Source organism: Camponotus vicinus, unplaced genomic scaffold (genome assembly GCF_025532165.1).
Source record: "Camponotus vicinus isolate PSW18456_S1 unplaced genomic scaffold, iyCamVici1.0 SCAF_1, whole genome shotgun sequence".
In the NCBI taxonomy this organism is placed as follows: Eukaryota; Metazoa; Arthropoda; class Insecta; order Hymenoptera; family Formicidae; genus Camponotus; species Camponotus vicinus.
Window position 1 is genome coordinate 7,934,371 of NW_028141945.1, and position 25,623 is coordinate 7,959,993.

The window sequence follows — 25,623 nt, forward strand, 5'->3', positions numbered from 1 at the left end:
GCAGCTCACTTCAGAGCCCTGCGAGCAATGGAGCAAGGCAGACGCGTGCGTTTGTTGTGTCAAGTCGCACGAGGAGACTTATTACGTGTCCCTTCGACGGACCTCTATAAAAGAAGGAGCGCATTCTGAGCGAGCATTAGTTACTCGCCGAGTAACTTTCCCGCAAGACACCCCTCACCGTCCTTCTTGTCGACGTCGTCGTCGTCATAGTTTCCATGCATCGTTCAAGCACGCGGCTAAGCACGCGCCGACTCGGGATGCACCAGGTATTTATATAGTACCGACTACCGCCGCCTTAGAGTATCGCTCGCACACCCACGTCTCGCCGGGAGATCAAGAGCATCTTCGAGGAAGCACGAACATCGTCGTCGTCGTCGGCATCGTCGTCGTCGTCGTCGCGAAAAGGAAAAGAAGGAGGAAACGATTCGGTCGAAACGGAAGTAGGACCGTCGTAGCGACGATGGATCAGAAACGCGTGTACAAGATTGTACTGACCGGAGGTACGTAATAGAGATTACAATATCGTATTTCGTGTGTACCGCACTCCTTTGATTTGAGATAGATTTAAGTGTGTATAATTCGTCAAGTCCATTTTAGGGGTTTACATTTGCGAAAGCGAGTGTACATACAAGGGTAAATATACAATATAGGAGGTTTTTTCCTTTCCTGGCATTGATTTTTTTTTAACGCACGTATTTCATGTATTTAGAAGGTTCTCTTATTTTGAATTTTCTGAATATATTTCTTTTCTTAGATTTGAAAACTAAATTTGTTCTCTCTCTCTCTCTCTCTCTCTCAATTTTTCTTTTAAATAATTTTATATTTTTTCGAATAAAATATATAAGTAAAAAAAAATCAGCGATGGGAACTATTGCATATTTATCTTTGCACAGTTTATTTTTGATGACACTTATATTTCAGATATTTTTCATTGCTCTTTTTTGTGCAAGTAATTGATCTCTCTGCATTTATTTTTTTAGAAATTCCTGTGTCATACAATAATTTTTTATATACATCGTGTCTTCTCTTGAATCAAGTGTTCGGTTAAATAAAGTAAAAAAAAATTTATAAAGTGAAAAGGCACTTCATGCATCGGTTTATATATTTCAATCTTTCAGAAACACATGGAACAATGTTAGAGATATATCAGCATGAAGAATATTAATATTATTTGCGTAAAAACTATTTAATTCGCGTTTTTATTCCTACAATAATTACAGCGGTTTTAATCATTGTTTCGATGTCATATTCATCAAGTTAAGGTGAAAAAAATCGAAAGTTTGACATGTGTTTTATATTAAAGTATCAGCACATTCTTCATTTAAAGATTTATTTTTAAAATCTCTCTGTTTTCTCTCTCTCTCCCTCTCTCTCTCTCTCTCTTTGTGTCTGGTTGCTAAATTTTCTATCTATTTTTCGTTCTCAACTCATCTTACATATGTCTCATTGTCAGCCAACTCGTCTTTTTTAAAGACTCGCTGCGAGGAAGAAATTCGCAATTCGAGCGATTATCATAGTCATTTATCTTTTTGATATTCTAATACTTACTCGTGACAAACATGACACGGAAATAGAAAGAGACACGTGCGAATATTTTATTTACACGAAATTTTGATATACAGGGTGACCCATTTTAACTTAGGCAGCCAAATAACTCGAAAAATAAGCAAGATAGAGAAAAATGTTTTAGACAAAAGTTGTATGGTTTCGAGGGGGCCATAAGATGGTATCATTGGTTTGACCTTGAAGAGTCATTTGAAGATCACGTGAAGGTCACTTCAATTTTTTTAAATGGAACATCCTATATATTTTTGTACATTCTTGTAGCTCATCTCGAGAGCTTTCCAAAACACTATGGAATTGTTAATTGCAAATTCCATATTTTTTCTTAAAAACAACTATGTGTTTTCTTTACACCAATTGATTCCTCTCATTATTTTGTACATAAAAGTATTAAGGTAAGATAATCGAAAAATGAATATTTTACAAGATATTTTACGGTTTATGTAAAATTAAGAAATTATTTCAAGCATCATAACTCAAAAAGTACTTAACGGAAAGGTAGTTAATTATAGTGTTTTGGAAAGCTCTCGAAATAAGCTACAAGAATGTACAAAAATATATAGGGTATTCCATTTAAAAAAATTGAAGTGACCTTCACGTGACCTTCAAATGACTCTTCAAGGTCAAACCAATGATACCATCTTATGGCCCCCTCGAAACCATACAACTTTTGTCTAAAACATTTTTCTCTATCTTGCTTATTTTTCGAGTTATTTGGCTGCCTAAGTTAAAATGGGTCACCCTGTATATCTCGACCGGCGTGGACGAAAGCGCACGTGGCACACTCGGGTTCCTCGAGACACGACGATCGCTCGTGGCTCAATCTAAAAATGTGAGAGAGAGAGAGAGAGAGAGAGAGAGGCATGTTTTGGTCAAATTATGTACGAGAGACCTTCGTGCAAAAAAACTGCGAATATTCCGTTTTTCGCGATCGCGACCAGCTTGTCCCTTGCGATTCCCTCGCATTTTGCGACGTTCGTTATCACAGCCACGCAGATGTGGATCGATTCCATACGCTACACAGGCTATATATACCGGGTGATTCAAGAGAAGAGATGTGTCTCATACAGATGGACTTTAATTATAAATTTTTATCCACTGTATCATCCGCAGTATTTATTTACTAGGTTGTTTGTATTTTATTTACGTTTTATATTGCATCGTTGCATATGAAATTTTTTAAATTCTAAAAGTTCGAAAGATAAAGTTTATCGGCGCTCTATCTTTATTACTTAATTGTAACGTGAGCTCTGAAGAGAGCACTAAACTTCCCAGACATTATGTCTGACAATGAGTCTGAGGTCTTATTTTTCTTGTCTCGCGATAAACCTCGATAAGTTCTCTTATATCTGCTTTGTCGAAAACCGTTAAAGCTCGAAAAACCGCAAGGAAAAACGACATTGATGGCCTTGTCAGAATAGTTATCGTAAATGATGCCTTATTTTTTAACCACAATTTATCAGCAACTCCACGTGATGTAACGAGGAAATGACAAAAAAAGAATCGAAATAATTAACTATATCGACACATTGCGTCTTTCGCAAAACTTTAAAGTGTAAACTCATTAACGTATCCTCTTTCCACTTCGCCGCAAAGTTAATTTTCAATTGCAATCGCGAGGATGATACCACCGTAATGATCGAGGAATAAAGAAAAGTCTATTGTTCTCTCGATTAAACTTCATTTATTTAAGCATATCATAAATAATGTTGCTCGAGAAAACGAAAATAAATCTTACAAGAGCATTATTATTCTCATTATTATTCTCATTATTATTCTCAATTATATATTATTATATAATATATAATATATAATTATATATTTTTATATTTATTTTTCTCAAAAGTAATTTAACTGCTATCATTTGGGACACAGATAATTTTGCAGTTTCAATGAAAAAAAACATAGAGAAAACGAAAGAAATTTTGTGTAATTTTAGAGTTTTTTTATGGTATTTTTTGACACGTGATTGTTTTAATTGGCTACATTCCGAGAATTTAGGATAAGGTCAGAATTTTTCGGCTAATATAATAGCAGTCGTGATTTATTTTGAGACTCATGGTGGGTTTATTTAATTCGTCATCGCATCCTCGTGAACATCATGCGTCACGTCGCGTCGGGTTAATAGCCATGTCGGCGCAAACCAATTGCATTCAATTTGCCTTTTATTGGCCGTCTGCCTTTTCGTACGGTCGTCGTTTATCTTACGTAACAAGAAAGCAGCAAAGAGGGACAGCATATCAAAGAGCAATATAATAAAATGGAAGTTTCATAAGCAACGATTCGATATACGGATTTTCCGATTCCTTTTTATTTACAAAATGAAAAGGTAGAGCAAATTGTCTAACGCATTGTGTTCGCGATTGCAGGACCATGCGGTGGCAAGACAACCGGACAGACCAGACTGTGCACCTTCTTCGAGAACATGGGCTGGAAGGTAGGTAGAGACCCTTCGAATTTTAACTTCGCGAAAGATTTCCGTGAAAGAAGAGAAAAAAAGAGGGGAACTTTGTTTTCCCTTCTCCTTCTTCCCCCCTGATTGATTTGCTTTTCTCTCCGAGCGAAAGACTCGCTCGATTTCGCGATTACTTTGGAATATTCGACAAATATCGCCGTATAATGGTACCCGAATCTATATAAGATCGTTCTTTATATTGATGGTACCGAGAGGGGGATGATTTTATCAATCCTGTATAGAGTATACTATACATACTTATACACAGAAATTGTTCGATTATCGCGTGCTGTATGATAATTCGAGTCAAGGATAATATATTACAGCGTAAACTAGTTTTTCTGTAGCTAGAGATTCTCTACTTCGTCGCACACGACAAGTCAATATAATCGGACGTAAAGGGTGATTTTAAAATAACAGACCATCAACCTTCTTCTTTCGACCGATTTAACGTCGAGATTCCTCCCTAGAGAAAAAAAATATCAAGATGGTTATATAAGTTTTAACTTTTCAATATTAAAGTTCCTTGGCATTTTATTAAACTGAATAAAAGAAAATTCCAAGAGAGAGGAAAGTGAAAACGCGATTTAGTTTCGGGGGGCTCTTACGCTTCGTTGTGGATTCGATAGACCGGTGGTTGTCTTCTTTTTCAGGTGTTCCGTGTCCCCGAGACAGCGACCGTGCTGCTCAGGTATGCAATTACACGATAACAAATTTACCAAAAAATAAAAGGAAAGAAAAAAGAAAGAGAGAAGCCGGAATGAGAGTCACGCACGGACGATTACGGTTTTCTTTCGTATTAACCTTGGAATGCACCCTCAAAATAAAGATTCATAAGAAGTAAAATAATCGAGAAAAGTACCTTGGGCAAATTGAAATCGAATATTACAGAAAAATATGTCAAAATAATAAACGATCTTAAATTAATTTGTAAGTTGCAGGAAATACTACAAATGTGAAAAAATATACGAGATGTCACAGAAATATGTAGATTATAGATTCAACTTCACTTATCGATTCAATTTCATGCATTTCACGGTTAAAAGAAATTTTTCGAGATTGAAATGAAGCCGTTCGCGTCTCGCATTCTCGTTCAATTTGCCGAGTATCGATTGTATCGCGAAGAAAAATTCGCGAAACACACGCTGCCAAAGAATAAACACCTTTGTTAAGCGAGCATACAAATTTACATCTGATTTGCATTATGTTGCACAAGTTACGCAATAAGTTTAATAAATTGCTTCAAAGTCTCTAGAGCACTTTTTAAAAGTCTATTTCACTGATATCGAAAACAATCGAAGGCAAAATAGCGCGGTGATATAGCAATAGTGACAGAAATACTCGAGATGATTTAAAATAGTTCGCAATAAAAGCTCCTCAAAGGCTGCAGCAAAGTTACAGCTGCAAGTCATGATTTACATTCTTAACGTCATTGCATTACTTCGATTAAACTCAATAAATAAACGCATATCACAGTTCTATACAATTGTCTCATATTTGCTGTCTGCTTTTTTCCATTTCAGCGGCGGCATCAAGTTTACAGACCTGAACGCGGAAGAGGGTAAGTCTGCAGATTATACCCCTTTTATATCTCCCGTCATCCCTTCCTACACTTCAGCGAAGCTCCCGACTTTTAACAGTACAGGTTCGTCTCTTCAGTTATTTATCGGGATATCATTAATCTTTTTGCAATTTCTCGTCATTCTTAAAATTATTTAATGCGGATTAATAATCGTTGAATATATTAAAAATAATGTCCCGTTTAATAAGCGCGAAAATTAATGATGCGCGCCTTTAAGCATTGTTTTCTTTCTCTCGAAGCAGAATAATTAATATAATTAAGAATAAATTTAAATTACTTTTATTAATTTGATGCGACAATCAGGCAATACATTCAGCCGATAGAAATTAACGGATCAATAATTTAATTTCTGCTTCTCTATCGATTACAATTTTTCTCAAGAGGCGAGAAGGTGTTGAAGAAATACGAAGCGTTATATCTTGCTGACCTCAAAAAGCGCGTGTAAATATTACCCCGGTGGAAAGACGGATTGCGTCAACTGTTGTAATCGCCATGTGAAGAGAACAAGCGTCCAACGCGGGTGGAAATATCCCAGATAGACGGAGAACGAAAAAAAGCATCTTAGCATTTTGCTATGATGACTAGAGGACAAAAAAGAATGTCCGCTCAACCATTTATATCGCGTATAAATCGCATCGAATTCCGAATAAAGCATCAGTCTCGGTCAGGGAACGCCCTTGTGAAATATAAACGTCTCGTTGCATCGAGAACGACTATAATATATCACGAAGGATCGCCCGCAAACTGCTCTCTTTCTCTCTCTCGCACTCGCCACAATAACACCCAATTGCATAACGTCAAAATTCTTGGCTTACGCTGAGCTTGGCTTGCCGTGTTTCTTGATCGCATCGACTGCGAGGGACTTTGCTCCCGATTGTCAAACTTCATTATTATTAATGCCTCGTACAAGATGCCTCACAACCTCTATACAGCACTTTAATAATGTAATCTAGAATATATGAAGCAAGAAATCTTAATACGCAAGTATCTGGGCTACGATAGTTTTTGAGTTATAAAATGATGAAAGTTTGCAATAATATTGCGTAAAACTCGCATTCAGACTTGTTTTAATAATTGCATTTGCATGTACCAATCATCTCTGTTATTGATTTTTAAAATAGATAAATCGATTATCACAAATATATTTCTCTACGTAATTTAAACAAAAATATACCTTTTTTTTTTAAATGTGTGAAAATATCACTTATAATTCCAGTGTAATATTATCTATTTATAAAAATAATTTAATCCATTTAACTTGTTATTTAAGAAAAAATATAATTAAGTATTTTGTGTATATTTATAACTCTGTAATATTAGATGACCGCCATAATACATGCACATAACATTCATGCATATAAGAAATGATAAAATCAGCTGAGCAATAAAAATCAATATCACCTACTTTGTAAAAATCAATGACAAATGACGATCGGTATACGTGTAAGTGTATAGTTATGATTTGTCTCCGCAATATCGTTGGCAAACTTTGATCATTCATAACTCAAAAACTATTGCAACCTTGATATTTTTGTATTAAAATTTTTAACTTTATCTTTAGAAAACACTATTAAAGTATTGCACGGAAATTGAGACACTTCTATATTATTTTAATAAAACCTTCTATTTTTTCATTAATCGGCAATGATTTTTCAATCCCTGCAGATGCGATTGTGCCGGTTCTGCTTCCAATCTTCTGCGGCATCATTTCCTCTTTGAATAATTGAACTCTTGCACAAAACCATGTTCGATTAAATTATATTTCAAGCATTTCTTTTTTTTTTTAATTCTTATATATTATTATATTTTATTGATTCTGAAAATTGATTCTGAATGATTATATTTTATTCTAAATTATTAATTCTGATTATTATATTTTATTATTGATTCTGAAATTCTCAATTTGTTCCATTTCTCTTTCATTGTACATCGAGATTGAGAGTTTTATAGAAGAAGATTAAAAATACGTATTATGCTGCACAGATGATATTGTTGTTCGAAATGCATTCGCGTTTTTGTTCACCCTTACGTAAGACGATCGCGCTACTTTAATCAGCTCGCCCTTGAACGGATACGAATATCAGGCTTCCTCGGTTATGTTTATGCATACATTTATCATCATTTTCGTCACTAGACGTTTCGAATATTTCAATCTTTCTATTATATAATCTTTATAAGAAGAGTGCAGATTTTGCATAAGAATTATCTTACAAACGGATATGCATAATGTGGAATGATATCTCTGATTATTATCAGTAAATTTGTGGAAACGTGTATAATTAATTAAATTCATAAGATATTATTTTATGCTTTTATGTATTTATATGCTACATTTTACAATTTGAATTCCAGCGATAAAAAGAATTAACACTTTTGAAAAGATTTGATTTTTCGTAGGTTGTAGAATTGAAAGAATTGACATTTACGATTATCATTAAGCTGAAAGACTAACCAAGTTAAATCTATCGATTTATTAATGTCTTCACCTTGCCTCTTGGATTTATCATCCTTTTTTGCAGAGACACCTGTTAACAAAAAAAGATGATACACGTATTTGTAGGATAATGTGATTCGCACATTTTTCCTCGACGATATTAGATCCTCCAGATTAAAGACTGTTTTAAGATATATCAAAAGAAACAGAAAACAATCCGAATAACAAGTTCTGACATCGCAAAGATACGAAGTTTAAATTTAGATCTTCGTAATAAAGTTTCAATTCCTCTGAGTTCTTATATTTCTTAGAGAAAAAGTATGATATCTTTTACGCGATTTGATCAAGAATAATTTGAGCGAAATAATTTGACATTTTTCTGACTCGGGAATATTTTTCGGGTCTGGATGACGATGTGATCCAAATCAAGATCAATTATTCAAAATCAATTCATTCTAGCCGAGAATTCGTTTCCTTTATTTATGAAATCTTCGCGTCTAGATCAGAGGAGTGAGGCCTACGGAGGCGAGGCAAGATGGCCGGAGATTTTGGAAGTCAATTCCGGTGTGGGTGAGTCTGAGTAGTCGCTCTGGAGTGTGATTCGAGACACGATGAGACATGAGAATAAGTTACAAAGAAATTCGATTATTAAAATAAAATTGATATTTATTTAAAAACTGAAATAGAATTAATACATTTATCGATCAATCTCTGGTTATTGATGATTAAGATTTTGCAACTGTGTAAGATTAATTTCTTGATCTTTTGTAAAATTAAATTTTTAATTTTCTTTTCATTATTCTCTTTTTAATTTATTGATTTTTTAGTCAATCATTAGTATTTCAATGTACTATCTTCATATCATCCAGTAGTATACAAATCTAATCTTATCTTTTACAATTAGTTAATCATATCTGCCCGTTATTGACAGTTTTTTGTAGTTATTGCCCTATCGTGCGCAGAAGAGTAATATTATACTTTTTATATTGTTTATTTCTTGTATCTTTTTATTATTACATTTCGTTGTGTCTTGAAACGCAAAACACTCTAAAGCTCGCCGACGAGAGACGAATCCTCGCGCACTTCTCTAATCCTAAAATTGGATTTGCAGCATTTGATCTGATCCTAAAATAGGATTTATAGCTTGATTCAGTCAAATATGGGATAGTGTACTATTCAGAAAATCTTGCTCTGACTTTTTTGAGATCACTGACAAGATAACATGAATAAAAAACTAAAGACATGTGTTAAATAGAAGTTAAAAATTGATGCAAAATCGCTCTTGTTTCTTCATGCCATTCGAGCGAACGAGGATTGTCCGCCCGTCTCGCTAGGATATCGCTTGAAGAGGACTATGAATAATACAAAGTCCAAATAATGTCTTTTAGAAATCTGTAAAATATACGGGAGAAAGTTGTTTAGCATACTTGTAATGCCAAATGTATTATATTAGAGAAATTTATCGAGCTAGGTATTTGTAGATTTTTTTTTCATATTTTCGGTCCCTCTTTTTGTTTAAGCGATATGATTATATTCAAGCTAGTGCTTTAAAGATCGCCAAAATCCACGCATACAAATTGTCCTTCTTCTATAAATGACTCTTTCAAATAAATGTGAATATCTATTGTATAATATTGTATTTTTTTCACGTGTGTGTTGCAGGATTCAAATTTCAGGAGAACCTCCTGCGCACGATGTTACAAATAGAGAACACGTTTTTTCAATTAGGTGAAAGCTGCTCGAGAAATTGTTTGATCATCTGTGATCGTGGCGCAATGGACGCCTCCGCTTGTGAGTACACTTTTAAAAACAATTTGATTGATTTTTATTTCTTTTTTTTTTGTTGTTGAAAAAAGATGGATGAAAAGAGATGTCTTTCAGTTATTTCGAAGGATAAATGGGAACTTATGATGGCTTCCAACGGATGGAACAACGTCGAGCTAAGAGACAACAGGTAATACTAGAGATACACAAGGAAAGTTTGAAAAATCCATATCCAATCTTTGTCTCGGAGAAAATCGATAATTGGAAAATTTATCTCTCTGTTTCACGCTTGCATAGCTTTCAATGATACTATGCTATATTAAATCGTCTATATAGAATACTCGCGTATTATATTTCATCGTTAATATTATTAGTAGAGTATATATGTATGTACTACTAAAGTATTCACGTATTTTCTCTCGTATCAATCAGATACAATCAAATCATTCACATGGTTTCGGCGGCGAATGGTGCTGAAGAGTTCTATTCCACGGAGGATCATGCGTGTCGCTCGGAGGGTGTCGTGCTCGCTCGCGAACTCGACTATAAGGCCGCAGCCGCCTGGGTCGGCCATCCGTATTTCGACGTGATCGACAACTCACAGGATTTCGAGACGAAAATCTGCCGAATGATTGAGTGCGTATGCCAGAAACTCGGGATCGATACCGGTGATCGGTTGCGCTCCAGCAGTCGCAAGGTTAAATTCCTCGTGAAAGCACCACTACCGGCAGACACAGAGTTTCCGCCCTTCCAGGACTTTGATGTCGTGCATAATTACTTACAAAGCAAAAGCCCCAAAATGCAGGCGCGTTTACGCAAGCGTGGCCAAAAAGGTGAAGCAACTGACGAAAAGCTTTTGTTTCTTTTCTATAAATGCTTAATCATTTTAAATTTTAATTATTGGATATTATTTATTCCAATTACTTGAAAACTAATTAACTTATGTGGATTATTATCGGAAAATTCCTAAATTTCCTGCGTTCGCAAATTAATGACAATAATGTATTGATTACCGCCACTATATCGAATAAAGATTCAAGCAGCAATTTTAATTTTTTAAGGTCATTGGTCATATATTCACACAATTCGTCGGCCAAAGATGTGTGGTCAAGTGATTGAGGTAAAAACCCAATTGACCCATCGAGATTATCTAAACATGTTGGCCCAGCGCGACGATTCGCACTTCACCATCTTTAAGCGCCGTCGCTGCTTTCTGATTAACAATCAGTATTTTCAGTTAGATATATATAGAGAACCGGCACATCCCAGGTAAGATCACAATATTAATGTACAAGGTAATTAAATATCACAATATAAAACATTTTTATTATTTTCGATGACAAAATCAGTTTTAAATTTATTAAAGAACAGATAGATGAAAAGTGACTCGATAAATCTAAGATATCTTGAACGTCAGCTTATTTATGATCTTGATAGCGATGACATTTACATGCAAATAGTATAAAATGTCTCTATAAGTTTTTACATTACATAATTAGTTTATAATTGAGATTATTTATGATTAAAGCAGATTTTTTATCTTCTCCTGAGGTCATTCACTATAATCTCTTATACATATTCATTGAAAATGAAAGAAAAATATATACTATTTTAAATTGTGTGTGCATATTATGCAGATGTCGAGGCTTGATGTTACTGGAAACATATACAGCGTTGTCGGGCAATGAACTAAAAAACATCTTGCCTCAGTTCCTGACAATTGTGAAAGAAGTCACCAATAACCCAGATTACAGCATGTTCAATCTTAGCTTGCGCGAAGAATGGAACAGCACTAATAAATATTGCCACAACATGCACGGTACTAGTTATTTAAATATAATTAGATCTCTTTCTCTCTTTGTATTTTTTACGTCATATATGCTTATTTTTTTGCGGATTTACATCCGACATAGTCGTTGATTCGTACATACAGGTTTGACACTTCGAAAAATAATTTGATTTTTTCAATTATTTAAAATTCATGTATTTCAATTGCTTTAATTAATAGCGATTAATCAAACTAATAATGATACCACTGTATCTGAACAGCACTTAACATTTTATTTTGCAGGCACGATGCAATTGCCGGATAATCAAAATATTAATCTCTCGAAAAACCTAAAGGAAATACAAAGCAATGGATTCGATTGTAAAGCGAGCCAAAGCAATGGGCTTGATTGCAAAATGAGCGGCACATTGAATTCTAATTTAAACGCTCAACAAGCAATCTGCAACAAGAGTATCAATGGCATACAAAATGGTCTGGTAAACGGTAAGGCATTCGCCGAACGATGTAATATAAACGGAGATGATCGAAAGCAAGAAGTTTGTAATGGCAGTCCAACTATGAAGCTAAATGAGAGTTTACGAAAACTAAAAGTCGAACCGCGGGAAAAAGAATTCGAGAATAGATTTTAATGGTGGGATACTTGCGAAAAATTAGGACGCAAGGAAATTATTTAACATGCCACTTGCGAATAATTCCAAACTGTAGCGCGGATCTTATCAGTATCGGCGCTAATTAACAATGTTGATTAAATAGCAACTATTAGTCTCTGATAGAACCTCTGAAATTTCACATAGATAACATGTTTATTTTTTAATTGGGCTTGTGTGTCGTACTTAAGGAATCCTTGTGTGAAAGTTCTACGGCTAGTTTTGTCAACGTCGAAATGAATCAGAATCCGATGCACTCTTTCGAAAAATGTGGCAAAGTTTTTGCACGAATTTCAGAGAAGATCAGTACTTAAAATATATACATCTATACTTAAAAGATTTTTAAATAATAGATTTTTCACTTTGACATTTTTTTACGATTTAAAAAAATCCCTCCAAACAAATTCCAGATAAAAAAAATTGAAGAGAAATCATAAATGGTTGAAGATATATATATATATACATATATGTGTATCGAAAAATAAGTTTCACTGTTTAACTCATTACTCGCCTTTTTTTAAATTTAATTCTAAAGGGAGGTGAAGAATAAGTTAAACGAGAATTAAACGACGTTGGTGAAACGAGGCCTTTGCAAATTTTCTATGGAGTTCCATTGAACGAGCAATGTCCATTGACGCACTGAATATTTGTACTTCACTTTACTTTACACTAGTTTACTCTACTCTATTTTATATACATACCTCAAGTATTGTCTATCAACTTTCTCAAAAATTCGAGCGAGCGATTGTGATAGAGACATGCACGTATTGTATCACGGCGTTCGAATATGTAAAAAAGAAATCGATATATTTCGGACAACGATTCTCTATCGTGTCCTAAGGAATGTTTGGAGAATTTTCTTGACTCGCAAAATTTATTGGAAATCTAAGAAATGTTAAATGTATTATCCCTTTAACTTTTACTTAATGTCACGTCGAAAATGATATGTCGAAAGATGTTGCAAATTATATTCTGGTAATATCGTGTAGCATTTTGCAATATGCGGTCACACAGCAAAAATTCAAAATATTCTTTACTGGGGCAATCAAATTCAAGTCTACTGATTGGCAGGCGATCCCTAAGATATATAGTAATGCGATGTACAGAAAGCTTACAGAAATTTCAATATGAGTTATCAGATTTTTTAGAAAGAAAATTCAAAATTATTAAAATATTGTGCAAAATTTTTTTAAGAGATACGTATTACGATAATTTTGGCGTAAATTGCTCACAGAAATATGTAACAATTTAATCATATATATAATATGGTAATTTTATGTGGCGATTAATTCTCTTCATTCCCTAATTAAAAGTGAGAAATTCTTAATCTCCTAAATAAAAATTAACACGATATATTTTTAATTTTAGCAAAAAGTTGAAACTGATATCATTGTATAATAATGCTATATATATTCATATTGCTCTCAAAAAGTTCCTACACATATATTTTGTATATTTATTTTGTAAAGTATTTTTTTTTGGAAATTTTTTTTTTTTTCGGAATTTCAATTATTATAGGAGGAATTTACCTTCAAGAAAAGAGAAAAAGAGAGACGGTTGTATCCTAAATATTTCCGAACTCTCGCGCTTTTCCTTTTTTATCAAACAAACCAAAGTGTTACAATATTATTTTTTGTAAATTTTCCTCGTAATATTGATAAATTCCTTTTGCAATTTTACATTCGTGACTTTATATGTTTCGCTTGCATCGTTTAAGCCTATGAAAGAATTCAAGTATTGAAAAATTCTGATAACAATCTGATAACTTGTCGAAACAAAAAAAAAAGATGGCGTAGAAAGACTCGTTATTGCGGCGAACTCTTAATGATCGAATGTATCAGTACTTAATAGGTGCTTACCCATAGAAATAATTATGTTAATTGTATATAAAGTGGCGCAATCATTTTCGTCAAATCTACTATTTCTGTGATTAATTGTAATATGTGTTGTCGATGTAATTGTGAAAGATCTCGCATTATATAAAAATAAGAGGTTTGCAAAACGAACGCGAACTAAGATAAAGATAAAAATGATTGTGCGAGATCTGTATTTGCTCGTGACCTTGAAAGCCTCGATAATGAATTCTGCGATGACGCTTACTTTCATACGTATCGCTCTCGCATTTTCCATATACGCCAAATTAATCATTCGCAAATTTTGCCACTGTTTAGAGACGAAGTGCCTGTGAAACATTCATTCACGGAAATAAAGAAAAGAAGAGAAAGAAAAAATATATGTATGTATGTATGTATACATATATATGAAAATATATATATGTACAAACGCGAAAGTCTATATTTTCAATCAAGAGAATGCAATAGTGAATTATTATCAACGCGCACTCAGTTTCACGTAGATGGGTCCGAAAAAAAGCAGAATATTGTACCCATGAGCGTCTAATAAAAAAAATGTCACGTGCCTATTGTGTCTCGTGTCTCATTACCATGCACTAAATCTGTTCACCAAAGATTCTTTTTCTAAAAGTCATAATTTTATTCTTAAATTATTTTATAACCTGAAGATTATTTTTATTTAACATATAATCAACATATATTTCTTTAAAATTTCACTTATTATTAAACAACCAATTAAAAACAAATTTTTTTATACAAGTAAATTCAATAGGCTTCTTTATATTATAATAATATATGTATATTATATAATAATAATAATATATAAAAGTAATCTTATATATATAATTTATTGGCTATATATTATTCTTTCTCAAAATCTCTAAATATATTTTAAATTTATTTTTTAAGAACCTTCTTTTGATGTTTTTTTTTTTGTATATATATATGTGTGTGTGTGTGTGTATATATAATATTGTATATATATATATATATATATATATGTGTGTGTGTGTATGTCTGTATACGTATCTATTACATATATTCTACTGATGTATTGGGTATCGAAGGAAGCATGAATTAAACGGCAATATTTCATCACAGCTGAATTATTTATTAGCAACTTTTTAGAAATCCTCGGATTTTCCGAGGAGCCTCTTTTTAGTCGCGTTACATAGATAAATTTTTGGTTTTTCACTGATCCTTCTGATTTTAACCTTCCAATATAATTGGTTTCCTTTCTTTAATAGATAATTATTGTGTCATTAAAACTCCACTTTAATCCCATTAAAATTCGATAAAATTGACTAAACTTTTAATTTATTAGTGATGTTTCACTATTTTCATCCTTTTTATCATAACCAAATAATTTTTTTCAAGATATTAGTGTATTAGTAAATGACTTTTTAATCATTTTTATCTAGAAACTACTGTAATTAACTGATCGAATTTATTTCATTTGATTGTAGGTTGTAAGGAAATGCCAAACATTTTTACTTTTTGAAAAGAATACAATCGAGCAATTGCAATTGCGTTTGTATTAATTGTAAATTTACACAAGCGCATGCATGGAAGCGCGTCATATATAAGATATTTCTTTATATATAAATATTTATTTCAAAATCGTCGAATGGAATTTACGAATGATATTACGATGCATTCCATGTATTGAATTTACTGTAACATGTTATTTGGTTTTCTTGCGAGCACAAATAATTCTAATTAATCTATCTAAGTAAATAATGAACTAATTATAAATACACAGGAAAACATGGAATAACGAGAAGACATTTTATGCGATAGTCATGTCACGAGAGACAAATCTTAAGTTCAAGACAAATCGTACGCTTTGTACACAATAGTCTTTTGCAGTTTTATATAAGATAACAAAAGTTTCTCGTTCCTATCCTATACATCGCAGGTAGGATTGCATTGGAAGCATAAATCGGGATTTCTTATATCTCTATATCGCTTCTATTCATTTAATTAATGTTAATCTAAATCTTGTGCGAGATTTTGTTAGTCTCATTGCCAGACATTAATGGCCTCTATGTTGATAAAAGATGGAAATTCGATTCTCGAACGAATATACGAAAACGAATAAAAAATTCGCAATCTTTTTCTTGCAATTTTTTTCACCGTTTCATCTTTCAAACTTCCCCTTTCGATTTGTGTTCTCATAGAACGTGTAATGGGTTAGCCAGAAGACAGAGTTTCATTTTTATCGCTACATCGAATGAACGAGCGTTATTCATCTAGTTTTGGTTTGTTGTTGTTGTTGCGCTTTGTACAGCTTAAAGACTTTCTTACTTGGAAGCAACAATTGGCTCAAACCAGGTCTCTTCTTGCGTTTTCTGTTCGCAGTCTGATTGTTCTCCTGATCCACTTCGTTCTCCTCATCGTTCGCGGCCAGTGATGTCTGCTGTTGCTGTCCGTTGTACCGGGTCTGACAGACCAGCGTCTCCTGCGGAGTCCGCAGAGCCTCCAATTCGGCCGCGCTGCGATGAAGATCAGAGTCGTGGGCGAAGGTGCAGTTATGCCCGAATCGACAACGGCCCTTTCGATAATTCCAACAGATCTTACGACCGTTTATCATCTTGGTGTCGTCCAACGTGGGCGTCATCTTGACATGCTTCTCCAGAATCGCGCTCTTCGCCCGCTCCGCCTCGACGAACGGATTCGAGAATACTGAGGTCTTCAACAATGTGGACGCGCTATTGAAATCTGGCGTGGGCAATGGAAGTTTTTCTCTGGAAGCTGTTGTTTCGTTTATTCTCACGTGTCCGTTCTCGTCATTATGTGAGTTGCTGTTCTCATCATTATCGTCCTCTTCTTCTTCTTCATCCTCCTCCGACTCTGCCTTGTCTCCATCCTTAAAGCTAACGGTGAGGCAATATCAGATTACAAAGAACAAGTCACATTCTGTATGTACATAGGGTTGCTAAATTTGAATGAATGTTTAGCATGATTTTTTTTCTTCAATGTTTATATTACAACAATGGTTTAATTCTCATTATATTGTAAGATGGATATTTTATATGAAGTACATAAATTTGCATATGTAAAATGGATAAAGAATGAGATGAGTAAGCAACCTTCAAATGAAATAAAGATAGACAAGCATTGAAAGAAAACAAAATAAAACAACAAGAAATCAAAAGGGAGAATCAAAAAGAAGAGCAAAGAAGCATGGACTTTCTAAATCAAATGAAACAAGTAAATCTTTTAGATCCACTTTTATATATAATTTAAAAAAAAACTAAGTAGATATCTTTTACTTATAATAACTCAAAGAAAAGGAGAAAAGAAAGAAAGAAACAGATAAGAAATAGAATGCATGTGAAACAAACATTTTCTCTTACGAAAAAATTTTATAAATAATACAAGGATTTATGAAATATAATGCATTCGATATAATCTGATGTAAGCAAACCTTGATATATCCAGTTCTATAGATGCAAGAGAAGAACATCATGAAAGCGAAGAAACATAATATATAATTTGAAGCAATAATATCAACTGTAACAATCCATAAACTAATACATGGCCTTTATAGAATTTGAATTAAAATTATATCCAATCTTACTCTCAATTTATAAGTGTACGCCTCTTTGATGTTTCTCCTCAAGTTCAATGCTACCTTTACTAGAGTATACAAAGTACTTTGCACTGTCATCGTGCATTTAGCCTTACGGTGGCATGACCTATTAAATCCAATATCTTTCATCTTAAAAACTGGATTTCCGTCATTACAATTTCCCTGTTGGGTGAGAATATTGAGGAGTTTCATGCCTTCTATAGAAGATTAGAGAGGTTAAGTTGGGTGATGGAGAAGCGCTAAAAAAAGGATAAAAGCTGAATCGGACAGCAGCTCACAGCGATCCAAACTTACGCATCATCCGAAACGTCACCGTTCGTCTCGCTGTCCGAGCCGGAGGAGGTCCCGTAATCCGCGACCAAGGAAGCCATAATAACGGTTTCTCAGTCGATTCCTACAAACTAAACGACCTAATCGTGGGACAACTAATAACAATTAATCTAATCATCACGCGAGATCAAACGTCAAACGCGCGACTCCGACCGGGCCAACAAACTCTCGTAGAATAAAAAAAAATGTTTTTATCAGCGCTAGAGTGGCGCCATCTGATGTAATTTACCTGTCGCGGAAGTACGCTAAAAGTCCATATGGCGTCCGTAGAGTTATTGGGAGCTTTCCAATAAAAAACACGCGTAAACGCAATGTCAGGTGATTAGCTGTCAAGTAGAAAAATTTTAAAATTTAGAAAGTAGAAAAATTTAAAAATTTGAAAAGCTGTCATCGAAGATGAAGATTACGCGAATCGACCAATCGGGATCGCGGGACTTTTTCGTCCCGATTGGTGAAAATTCAAAGAAGCGTCGCGCTTACTGGACCCGACGTCTCGAGATTCTTCCCGCAGAGGGCGACACGGGCGATCCCGGCGTTCTCAAAACCAGCAGGGACATCCCTCTCATCGTCCTCCTTTCATCCGCGGATCCGTTCGGCGCAGACGTCCTCCGATATAGCGCGAGTGTGATTATTTTCTATCTACCCGATCTTCCCCTGTATCGTTGAGCGCGACGAGTGCGTGAAACGCAGTCGTAAACAATGGCAGATCAGCAAGAGAACAAGGACTTCAGTGAAGACATAGCGGAGCAAAGTTTTGAGAAGAACGGCGAGGCCGAGAGCGGCGGTACCGGTGGCGGCGGTACTGGAGACGCCGTGGAGAATGGCCAGGATTCGCAGGAGGACAGGTAAGATTTCTCTCGTTGCTCGCGCCGAGATCCTCGTCGCGGACGATGCTCGCGACCGGATCCGACCCTCCCCCCCGCGATCCCGGCGACCCGTCGTGCCCGCGTTACGTCTCGCTCGCTGACGTTTCCCGCGAAATCGCTCTCGGCGTCCCCTCCCGGGCCGCGCGACACGAGTGGCCGTCGTACAAGATGGCCGAGGGCCGACTCGAGAAAATCCCGAGACGGGTAATCCGTTCGCATCCGTCGTGCTCCGGATGCCGATCGCTTTCCCGCGCGATCGCCTCGCGTCCCGCGATCGCGATGCGCTCGACGCTGCGTTTCTTTTTTGTCCCCGCGAATGAGCGGAGTTTACTTCGCTATTATTGCTCGTGGCGTACGGGATGAAGTTTTTTCTTTCATTTTTTTTCTACTACGTCGTTCTCTTTGAGAAAGAATTCGCTCGCGCGTCATCTTCTTTCCTCGCTTGCGTTCTATTTCTTTTTATTTCCTTTCTTTTTCGCGCGAATACGACGTTTCTCGCTTCTTGTCAAGCGCGGAAAGCACACCCCCGACAAATTTGCTAAGTTTTTGCAACTTCGTGTTTTGCTATATATCGCCACCCGATATATTTACGAATCAGAGATAATTTATATACTATACACGAGAAATGAAATGTGAATTCTATCGAATAATTTACTGCATTTTTGATACAATTGCCCTTGCACAGTAAATATATTTTATCCGAAATATATTTTACATATTGTTTGTTTTTTTCACGAGTAAAATAAGGTAAATATAATTACGTACTTATTATATATATATTATGCTGCAATTGTAATTACACATATGCTATAATTAGGAGGTATGTGTCCGTCTGTTTCAAGCTTTCTAACTTTTTTGTAAATTTCTTTCTGTTCTTACTCAGCCAATTAACTCTCTTCTAGTTCTATAATTAACGGAAGGCAGAGACAATTTCAGCATTGATAAAGTTTGTATGTATATGTAGATCTACTTATATATGTATTCTTTAAAAATAACATTTTTGTGTGTATTTGTATTTCTTTTTCTTTTTTTTCTTAATAGAAAATATAATTTTAAAATCCACACGTTTGATCAGTTACGAGTCATCTGTCCTTATTCACAATAACAGTTTACAGTCAAATTCAGATTAGTCAATTGCTCAAAACGATTGACAAATACATCCAATGCTTGTCTGGGATCTCTCAATTGAGCTGCGAAGCTTGATGAAATGAACTTTGGGGTCGGAATTATTGTGAGCGATCGAGCATCGAATTCTCAAGTCCATCATGTTCCGTCACAACACAAAAGTGCTGGAGTCAAGTCGAGTCAAACTTTACTTGAGATCAAATATGTGTCGCAGTAGCACATACTTACCTGCTGGATATAATACAGAGTAGAGTAATTTCCGCTGAATTGTGATATTTGGATTATTTGGGCATGAAAAAAATGCGCAGAGACACTAGGGCCAATGCAAACATCTCCGATAGAAGCTCCGGAACGCCATTAACGCAGTTTCTGTGACTTGGTCTGCAGGTGGCAAACGTCCCAGTGCGATTATGGTGGACTGCTTGCAACCGGCTAACTGTGACCTGACCTGACAACAGATACCGGCGAGTGACTGGTACCCATGGTATTTATCATCAACCTAGATGATATACGAAAATGATATATATTTATAAATATATATATCGATATAAATACGTATATAAATACAGACTTAACACCGCCGGAAAAAAAGTTAAAACAAATGATAGAGAAACAACAAAGTGTGTACATATTGCAGCTTGTTATTTGAATATAAAAATAATAATACCAAAAGTGTCCTAAGACTCGAGATAATTAATAATGAATCGTACAATGTAAAATAAGCCTTCTCGATGAATATGAACTGTAAAATAGAAAAATTTATATATGTATGCATACGAGTGTTTGATGCCTAATAATGTTGTTTAAAATGAAGTCAAATAAAAAAAAATAGAGCGAGGGAGATAACAGAGCAAATCGTACAGTGACCAATATTAATATCGTAATGTAAAAATTAATTTTTAGCTTTCCAATATTATAGAGTTGCAGTCAATCTACCACGTGCCACTTATACTAATTTTGGGCCAATATTAATAATCGGGATTATTTTTTTTTTGTGTGTGTAACTTAGAGAAGTTATTTGTATTTTCTTTAGGGGCAGCCGTATATATCAACTACTGGAGTTTAGCTTATTTGGATCATCGTTTTATAACAGTACTTTGCTCTCTTTGCGTTTTTTTTTTCTACTCTCACACACACAGATTTATAATATTAAACACACACACACACACATATATATATATTATGCATATTTTTCTAAAACTTTCTTTTAATGTTTTTCACAAATCTTGTTTTTTTATGATGTTTAAATCGAGTTACCTGTGTGATTGCGTAATGCCGCCGTCTCTCCATAACTTCAATTTCACTACGCTATCGCGTAGTAACTGCGTATGTAAATTGTATAATAATATATACATATTTAACTTTATCAGAGTTCATTTGTTCTAGGGATATGGTATATATCTTGTAACTCTTTTTATCTTTTGCTGTCGGAATAACAATCTTGTTTAGTCTCACGCAAGGAACGTGTTTATTTTTCCAAATCTTTATGTAGGCCAACACCTACATTGCATGTTGCTGCAATTGAAATTCCTATTTCCTGCAATCGAAAAAAAAAGATGAATGATTACCGTGCTTGCATCAATATCAAAATGCTAAATCAATATCAAAATTTTTTGCAGTGTCTTTTCCAGATAGCATCATGGATCGTCAATTGCGCTCTGTTAAATCAGTAGTACGATTCTAATTTGCATAGGAATAGAATTAAAACTAGTAAATTTTGAGAAGCTATTAACTTAATGTAACATTCATAAAAAGATCTGTTTTTTCTTTGGTAAAATAAATTAGTTCCATTGCTTTGCAGGTTGACCGGAAGTAATCAGGACTCTATGATTGATATAGAGGCACATTCAATTTTTATCCTTCTCTTTCTTTTTTATTTTAATTATTGTGTGCCTATACAAAAATTCAATTGAGATAATAATATACTCGTAGCAATTATAGCACCGCAAAAGCGGTTGAAAAGTTAGGGCGGCAAGCGTATTATTCTCCCTTACATTTATTTATAAATTTCGTTTCTGTTTATTGTTTACAGAAAATTATTTGTTGGTGGCTTAAGCTGGGAAACTACTGACAGTGAGTATTCTCATTCTTGATCGATGATTACGTTTCTTCTGCAAATCTAGATATTTTTATTTGCAATTTGTTTCGGGATTTTTCAGAGGAATTAAGAGAACACTTTAGCACATATGGCGACATTGAGAGTATTAATGTTAAAACAGATCCCAACACGGGGAGATCGAGAGGTTTTGCATTCATTGTCTTTGCCAAGGCTGAAGCTCTCGATAAGGTAATTTTTCTCTTTTCCAATAATAACAGTAAATATAATCCAGTAATAAAATAAAAGGTTTTTTTTTCCAATGTTTAAAAAAAATCAATATGCATACGAATAATCCTAACGGTTTCTTGCAGATTATGTCAGCCGGTGATCATGTCATTAACAACAAAAAAGTCGACCCCAAAAAAGCAAAAGCAAGACACGGGAAGATCTTCGTCGGTGGTCTTTCGACGGAGCTCTCCGACGATGATATTAAGAACTTCTTTTCACAATTTGGAAATGTAAATATTTTGCGATTTGGAAATAAGCAGACTAAAGCACAAAATAAAATTGACTATCACGCACTTTTCAAATTCTTTTACAGATCGTCGAAGTGGAAATGCCATTCGACAAGACAAAGAACCAGAGGAAAGGTTTCTGCTTTATTACTTTTGAATCTGAGCAGGTGGTCAATGAGCTGCTCAAAACACCCAAACAAACCATCAATGGAAAAGCGGTGAGTTTTTATACGGAATATAAAAATAGTTTAATCTTTTATTAAAATTGAATTTCTTAACAATTAAAAATGTCTCATTAATCTTGAATTCTTCTTATCGAAGGTGGACGTGAAGAAAGCGACACCCAAATTGGACGGCATGGGCGGAATGCGCGGCGGAATGATGGGCCGAGGTAGAGGTGCTCGTGGTGGCCGTGGTCGCGGTTTTGGAGGTCAAGGTGGCTGGGGACAGGGTTACGGAGGCGGCTACGGCGGCGGGTATGGTCAAGGTGGCTACGGCGGTGGGTACGATGGTTACGGAGGATACGATTACTACGGCAGCGGTTACGGTGGTTACGGAAATTACGATTACAGCGGATATGGTGGTGATTATCCTTTGTTTGTTTGTTTCGTTACATAAATCGCGCAAATCGCGAATTTTCGAATTTAATGTCCCATGGTGAGGTGATACTTTCTTTCATAAAATCAGTCCTGGCGATCTTTGGATCTTTGTATTACGTTTTTCTCAAACTAAAAATTTCATCGAAGAGTCGAAATTTCTCCTTTATAATCGCGATGGTGTATATACACTTTTTTTTTAATTCTTTACCGTATAAAAATCTCGGTGGTACGCGCGGATACTGATTCCATTTGTACCATGTGTTTCATGAAACGCAGATGGCTATGGCTATGGCGGTGGTAATTACGATGGTGGCTACGCGGGCGGGCGCGGTGGTGTACGCGGTAAAGGTACGCATTACAGCGTTCCTTGATACATACTTTATTACCCATCATTTTTAGTATTTTGCTCTCTTTCTCTCTCTTTCTGTCTTTTATATTCAGTTTGATGCTTTGCCACCGCTAGAATATTTTATCCATCTTTATAATTCTTTTGCTATGGGAGCAACTTAACCCCGACTTTCAATCACGGATATAAATCGACTAAATAATAACTGACGTAAATTTTCATTAATATCAGAAACTGTAGAAACATTATAATGCTTGTAAAAAATATATACATTTAATTTTCCATGCTTTTGCCATCTTTGCTTACATGAATTGTCATATGTTGCTTATCCATTATTATAATAACAAGAGAAAGAAAATTTATAATCCCAGAGAGATGCGCATCGAAATGAAGGGTATGAATCCGAATAGTGTGCAGTTTAACCTGTAGCCTCTTTGTTCTTACATTTGTTATCTGTAGTATTTTCTCCCGTAGTATACCTGATTGTTGTTAGTAGTATAGTGTATCTCTGTCGAGGCGCGCGCGCGCGTGTATGTTTTATATCGAATAAGAATCGATCTGTCTTTTATGTTCTAATGTTGTGTGCGCGCGCGCTCGTGTATGTAAATTATAAATGTATATAAATCTAATTTTATATATAAACTTGAATCTTAAATACTAAATTCCAAGACTAATGATACGATATCGGCATTGTTTCAGGTGGCTCAGGCTATGGCGGCAAGCAGAGAGGAGGTGGCGGTCGCCAAACTCAGAGGCACCAACCATATTAACAAAAATCCTCATTCGCGACCACAGTGCAATTCGCGTTGTAATTGCTGGTGAGTTGCCGCGCTCTTAGAACTTTGTATTCTCGCACTCTTAGAATTAGAGCGGCAATTCTCTTTTTCATTCTCAATGTCGCTTTGTTTACATTTGTGTATCGATGTCTATTATTTCCATTTTTATATATAAAAGCATGAATTAATTTAAATCAATGTTTTGTGGATTTCTTTGTCAATCCAACTTTACGGCGTTCGATTAATATATATATTTTGTAATATAACTTGTAAAAAATGATAAATACACATACAGACACATAAAAATGTATGGTCTACTTCGTCTTTTTTTCACAGGTACTCTTCCTCACTCTACTACCGATCTCTTCATTCGTCCAATTATCATTCCATTAAGCCGCGCCCCTCCTAGCAAGAATTCAACAATTTTTCGACAATGTGGACAGCTGCTGCTAACCGAAAATCAATCACCGAAATCTACGATGGAAATAGCAGTAGCAATTTAATTTTGTATTTAACTCCAATTTATTATTCCGCGTCTCTATATGCTTTCCTTTCTGCCGTTTGTAGTACGAGCTTGTGTCGTTTTTCTCCTTTTTAATAATACATTCGCGGTAGAAAAGCAAGCATATAAAACTATATTAATAGATTTTTTGAATGTAATACCGAATAAAACGAGATGAAGTATCTAACAGTATAACAATCTTACAAAAAGTAATATTGCCGTACAATAGATATATAAAATGAAATAAGAATTAGTTGTATAAAATATACAATGTAAGCACGACAACGTGCCTCTTCTCGAAAGAATATGTGCGTCATTGAGGAGAATTACGTATTTAAAGTGATTTCCACATTATATGATCCATCTTCCTCAATTTGATACAAATAGTTTAGTTGAAAAGGAGCCTTTAATTAATACCTCTTTAAAGAGAGTTAAAAATTAATTTCATTCTTAAACTATATTACGATCGTTGTGATAAGTTTTCCAATAAGAAAACAGACGCAATTTGCAATTGAATATAGAGAATTTTTCAAATGCTAAAAATTTTTTTTTAATTAATCGTATGGCATTGTTTATTACATATTTTTGCTAGCAAGCTTTCTATTTTTAGTTCTTTTAAGATAACATTTCCAGAGGCTTCAGCAACTCGCTATCAGCTGATAATTCGATATCACGGATTCCGATAGATCTCTTCGTTTTGTGAAGCTACAATTGATTGCAGTCAAGGAGACGATGAGGATGCTTTGAAGTGTTTGATCGACCAATCAGGATAAAAGGAGTAAAGATTTTCTTTAACCTGATTGGTCAATCAAACCTTTTCAAAGCATCCTCAGCGTCTCCTTGA

General features: G+C 34.8%; 3 protein-coding genes across 7 annotated transcripts; 2 read left to right on the top strand and 1 right to left on the bottom strand.

Annotated features, from left to right (window-relative positions):
- On the top strand, positions 1-14,652 carry Ttd14 (TRPL translocation defect 14). 2 transcript variants are annotated; one of them, XM_083099174.1, is made up of 10 exons: positions 1-500; positions 3,933-4,000; positions 4,672-4,709; positions 5,542-5,579; positions 9,697-9,825; positions 9,916-9,988; positions 10,231-10,631; positions 10,860-11,067; positions 11,436-11,617; positions 11,870-14,652. In XM_083099174.1, exons 1-10 carry the CDS (start codon positions 461-463, stop codon positions 12,214-12,216), a joined length of 1,524 nt encoding a protein of 507 aa, XP_082955300.1. In that variant the 5' UTR covers positions 1-460; the 3' UTR covers positions 12,217-14,652. The 2 variants fall into 2 exon arrangements, with proteins under 2 accessions (XP_082955300.1, XP_082955310.1); XM_083099184.1 differs by having other exon boundaries at positions 2-500; positions 5,542-5,663.
- Positions 14,653-15,177: 525 nt separating this feature from the next.
- LOC145971497 (uncharacterized) lies at positions 15,178-18,213 on the bottom strand. 3 transcript variants are annotated; one of them, XM_083099218.1, is made up of 3 exons: positions 17,977-18,213; positions 17,671-17,879; positions 15,178-16,956 (listed from the first exon to the last, which is right to left on the bottom strand). In XM_083099218.1, exons 1-3 carry the CDS (start codon positions 17,981-17,983, stop codon positions 16,336-16,338), a joined length of 837 nt encoding a protein of 278 aa, XP_082955344.1. In that variant the 5' UTR covers positions 17,984-18,213; the 3' UTR covers positions 15,178-16,335. The 3 variants fall into 3 exon arrangements, with proteins under 3 accessions (XP_082955344.1, XP_082955353.1, XP_082955362.1); XM_083099227.1 differs by having other exon boundaries at positions 17,671-17,921; XM_083099236.1 differs by lacking the exon at positions 17,671-17,879 and having other exon boundaries at positions 15,178-16,963; positions 17,977-18,201.
- A 362-nt stretch (positions 18,214-18,575) lies between these two features.
- LOC145971485 (RNA-binding protein squid-like) lies at positions 18,576-25,105 on the top strand. Of its 2 annotated transcripts, XM_083099196.1 has the most exons (9): positions 18,576-18,857; positions 22,036-22,076; positions 22,163-22,290; positions 22,413-22,559; positions 22,643-22,774; positions 22,878-23,139; positions 23,432-23,503; positions 24,201-24,319; positions 24,614-25,105. In XM_083099196.1, exons 1-8 carry the CDS (start codon positions 18,712-18,714, stop codon positions 24,269-24,271), a joined length of 999 nt encoding a protein of 332 aa, XP_082955322.1. In that variant the 5' UTR covers positions 18,576-18,711; the 3' UTR covers positions 24,272-24,319; positions 24,614-25,105. The 2 variants fall into 2 exon arrangements, with proteins under 2 accessions (XP_082955322.1, XP_082955331.1); XM_083099205.1 differs by lacking the exon at positions 23,432-23,503 and having other exon boundaries at positions 18,577-18,857.
- The last annotated feature ends 518 nt before the right edge of the window (positions 25,106-25,623 follow it).